General features: G+C 49.8%; 1 protein-coding gene across 1 annotated transcript in view; it reads left to right on the top strand.

Moving 5' to 3' along the window:
* ehd4 (EH-domain containing 4) overlaps positions 1–2,526 on the top strand; it is a 40,089-nt gene extending 37,563 nt beyond the window's left edge. The window contains 2 exon segments of the mRNA XM_030044099.1: positions 1,437–1,952; positions 1,954–2,526. Coding sequence (XP_029899959.1) covers positions 1,437–1,952; positions 1,954–1,995 — 558 coding nt within the window. The 3' untranslated portion in view covers positions 1,996–2,526.
* Positions 2,527–2,870: the final 344 nt, after the last annotated feature.

The raw sequence follows: 2,870 nt of genomic DNA, 5'->3' as shown, positions 1-2,870 counted from the left end.
ACTCACACACACACACACACACACACACACACACACACACACACACACACACACACACACACACACATCATGCAGCTGGTTCATAGGACAGTCAGGCCAGTAGAGAGATGCTTCACTGCAGGTGTCTCCCTGTGTGTGTGTGTGTGTGTGTGTGTGTGTGTGTGTGGATTGTGTGTTTACTGGATTATTGGAGAGTCGGGGTGTTACAGAGTTCAGTTCCCCTGGTGACATGTGTACTCCCCTGACCTGCAGGGACACACACACACACGCACACACACACACTCACACACATACTCACACACACACACACACACACACACACACACACACACACACACACACACACACACAGTGTGTTCCTCTGCAGCTGCTGCTCCTCTGTTGTGTAATCCGGATGTTTTGGTTCAGCTGCTGGGACGTCCGGCTCATATTCAGGCTCCAGGTTTCTGTTCACTCTGACGCCGATCAATCAGTGTCCGATACCGATCAATCAGTGTCCGATACTGATCGGTGCCTGATACTGATCGATCAGTGTGATTCTGATCGATCGGTGTCTGATCTGATCGATCAATGTGTGATCTGATCGATCGGTGTGTGATCTGATCGATCAGTGCCTGACAGTGATCGATTGATGCCTGATACTGATCAATATGTGCATGATACTCATCGATCGGTGCCTGATACTGATCGATTGGTGCCTGATACTGATTGATCGGTGCCTGATAGTGATCGATTGATGCCTGATACTGATCGATCAGTGTGTGATACCGATCGATCGGTGCCTGATCCTGATCGATGGGTGCCTGATGCTGATCGATCAGTGTTTGATCTGATCGATGGGTGTCTGATCTGATCGATCGGTGTCTGATGCTGATCGATCGGTGTCTGATACTGATCGATCGGTGTCTGATCTGATCGATCGGTGCCTGATACTGATCGATCGGTGTCTGATCTAATCGATTGGTGCCTGATCCTGATCAATCGGTGCCTGATACTCATCGATTGGTGCCTGATGCTGATCGATCGGTGTCTGATCTGATCGTTCGGTGCCTGATACTGATCGATCAGTGTCTGATACTGATCGATTGGTGCCTGATACCGATTGATCGGTGCCTGATAGTGATCGATTGACGCCTGATACTGATCGATCAATGCCTGTTACTGATCGATCAGTGTGTGATACTGATCGATCGGTGTCTGATCTGATCGATCGGTGTCTGATCTGATCGATCGGTGCCTGATACTGATCGATCGGTGTCTGATCTACTCGATCGGTGTCTGATCTAATCGATCAGTCCCTGATACTGATCGATCGGTGCCTGATGCTGATCGATTGGTGCCTGATACTGATCGATCGGTGTCTGATCTGATTGATCGGTGCCTGATACTGATCGATCGGTGCCTGATATTGATCATGTCCCCCTCCTGTCCTGCAGGACCAGCTGCAGCACTACGACTTCAGCAAGTTCCCGTCCCTGAAGATGAAGCTGATCGAGTCGGTGGACAAGATGCTGGCCAGTAAGATCGCCGTGCTGATGGCCATGATCCGGGAGGAGGAGTCCAAGCAGCCGCCGGCCATGGTGATGGGCGGGGCCTTCGAGGGCTCGCAGGACGGCCCGTTCGGCCAGGGCTACGGCGAGGGCATCAGCGCCGGGGCCGACGCCGAGGACTGGATCGTGAGCCGCGACAAGCACCGCTACGACGAGATCTTCTACACGCTGATGCCCGTCAACGGCAAGATCACCGGCGTCAACGCCAAGAAGGAGATGATGAACTCGCGGCTGCCCAACACCGTGCTGGGCAAGATCTGGAAGCTGGCCGACTGCGACCGCGACGGCATGCTGGACGACGAGGAGTTCGCGCTCGCCCAGCACCTCATCAAGGTGAAGCTGGAGGGCTACGAGCTGCCCACCGACCTGCCCGACCACCTGGTGCCGCCCTCGCACCGCAAGAAACCCCACCGCCGACGCCCTGTACAACCACAACGAGGACTAGGACGCCACGCCGCCGCCAGGAGGAGGGACTGAGCAGGAGAAACAAACCGTCCTCACGGGTCGCCCAGGCTCCTCGCCACGGCTCAAATTTGGTTTTTCTTCCAACCAGGTCAAAAAAAAATCTGCCAGCGGGACGAGATAATCCCACCTGCTTCCTGCACTAATCAGTGCTGATCCCCTCCGGGTTGAACACCTGAGCGGGCCAATCAGGGCCATCGAGGGGCGGGACACACGATGCTCGAGATGTTGTTTTAAATAAATTCAAAGTAAAACCAGAGCAGCGTCGTGGCTGAAGGCGTTTGGAAAGGACGAGCGGCCTGTTTGCCAGAATCAACCCGACTTCACTGGATCACTGGTTCAAATGTTTTTCATCAGCTTTTTAGGAAATTTGGCAAAAAAACAAGCAAATTAAGGAACATCTTCATCAGTCTGACGTCACATGCACAGCGCTCAGGAAACACAGAGGACATTTAAAGCGTTCACTGCAAAAACGCAAAATCTTACCAAGATTATTTGTCTTATTTCAAGTCAAAAATGTTTTATTTCTACTCAAAATATCTCATTACACTTAAAATAAGACATGATCACCTCAGAAGTAACTTGTTTTTAGACAATTTTCACTTGTTTCAAGTGAAAATTCACTTGAAACAAGTGAAAATTTGCTTGTTTCATTGGCAAAATTTGCCAGTGGAAAAAGTGAAAATTCACTTGAAATAAGTGAAAATCAGCTAGAAACAAGAAACAAATTTTGCCAATGAAACAAGCAACTTTTCACTTGAAACAAGTGAAAATTGTCTAAAAACAAGTTACTTCTGAGGTGATCATGTCTTATTTTAAGTGTAATGAGATATTTTGACTAGAAATAAAACATTTTGG

The sequence above is a fragment of the Myripristis murdjan genome, chromosome 22, assembly GCF_902150065.1.
Source record: "Myripristis murdjan chromosome 22, fMyrMur1.1, whole genome shotgun sequence".
Taxonomy (NCBI): domain Eukaryota; kingdom Metazoa; phylum Chordata; class Actinopteri; order Holocentriformes; family Holocentridae; genus Myripristis; species Myripristis murdjan.
Note: the sequence above shows the minus strand (reverse complement) of the source record. Positions and strands in the feature narration are given on the sequence as shown.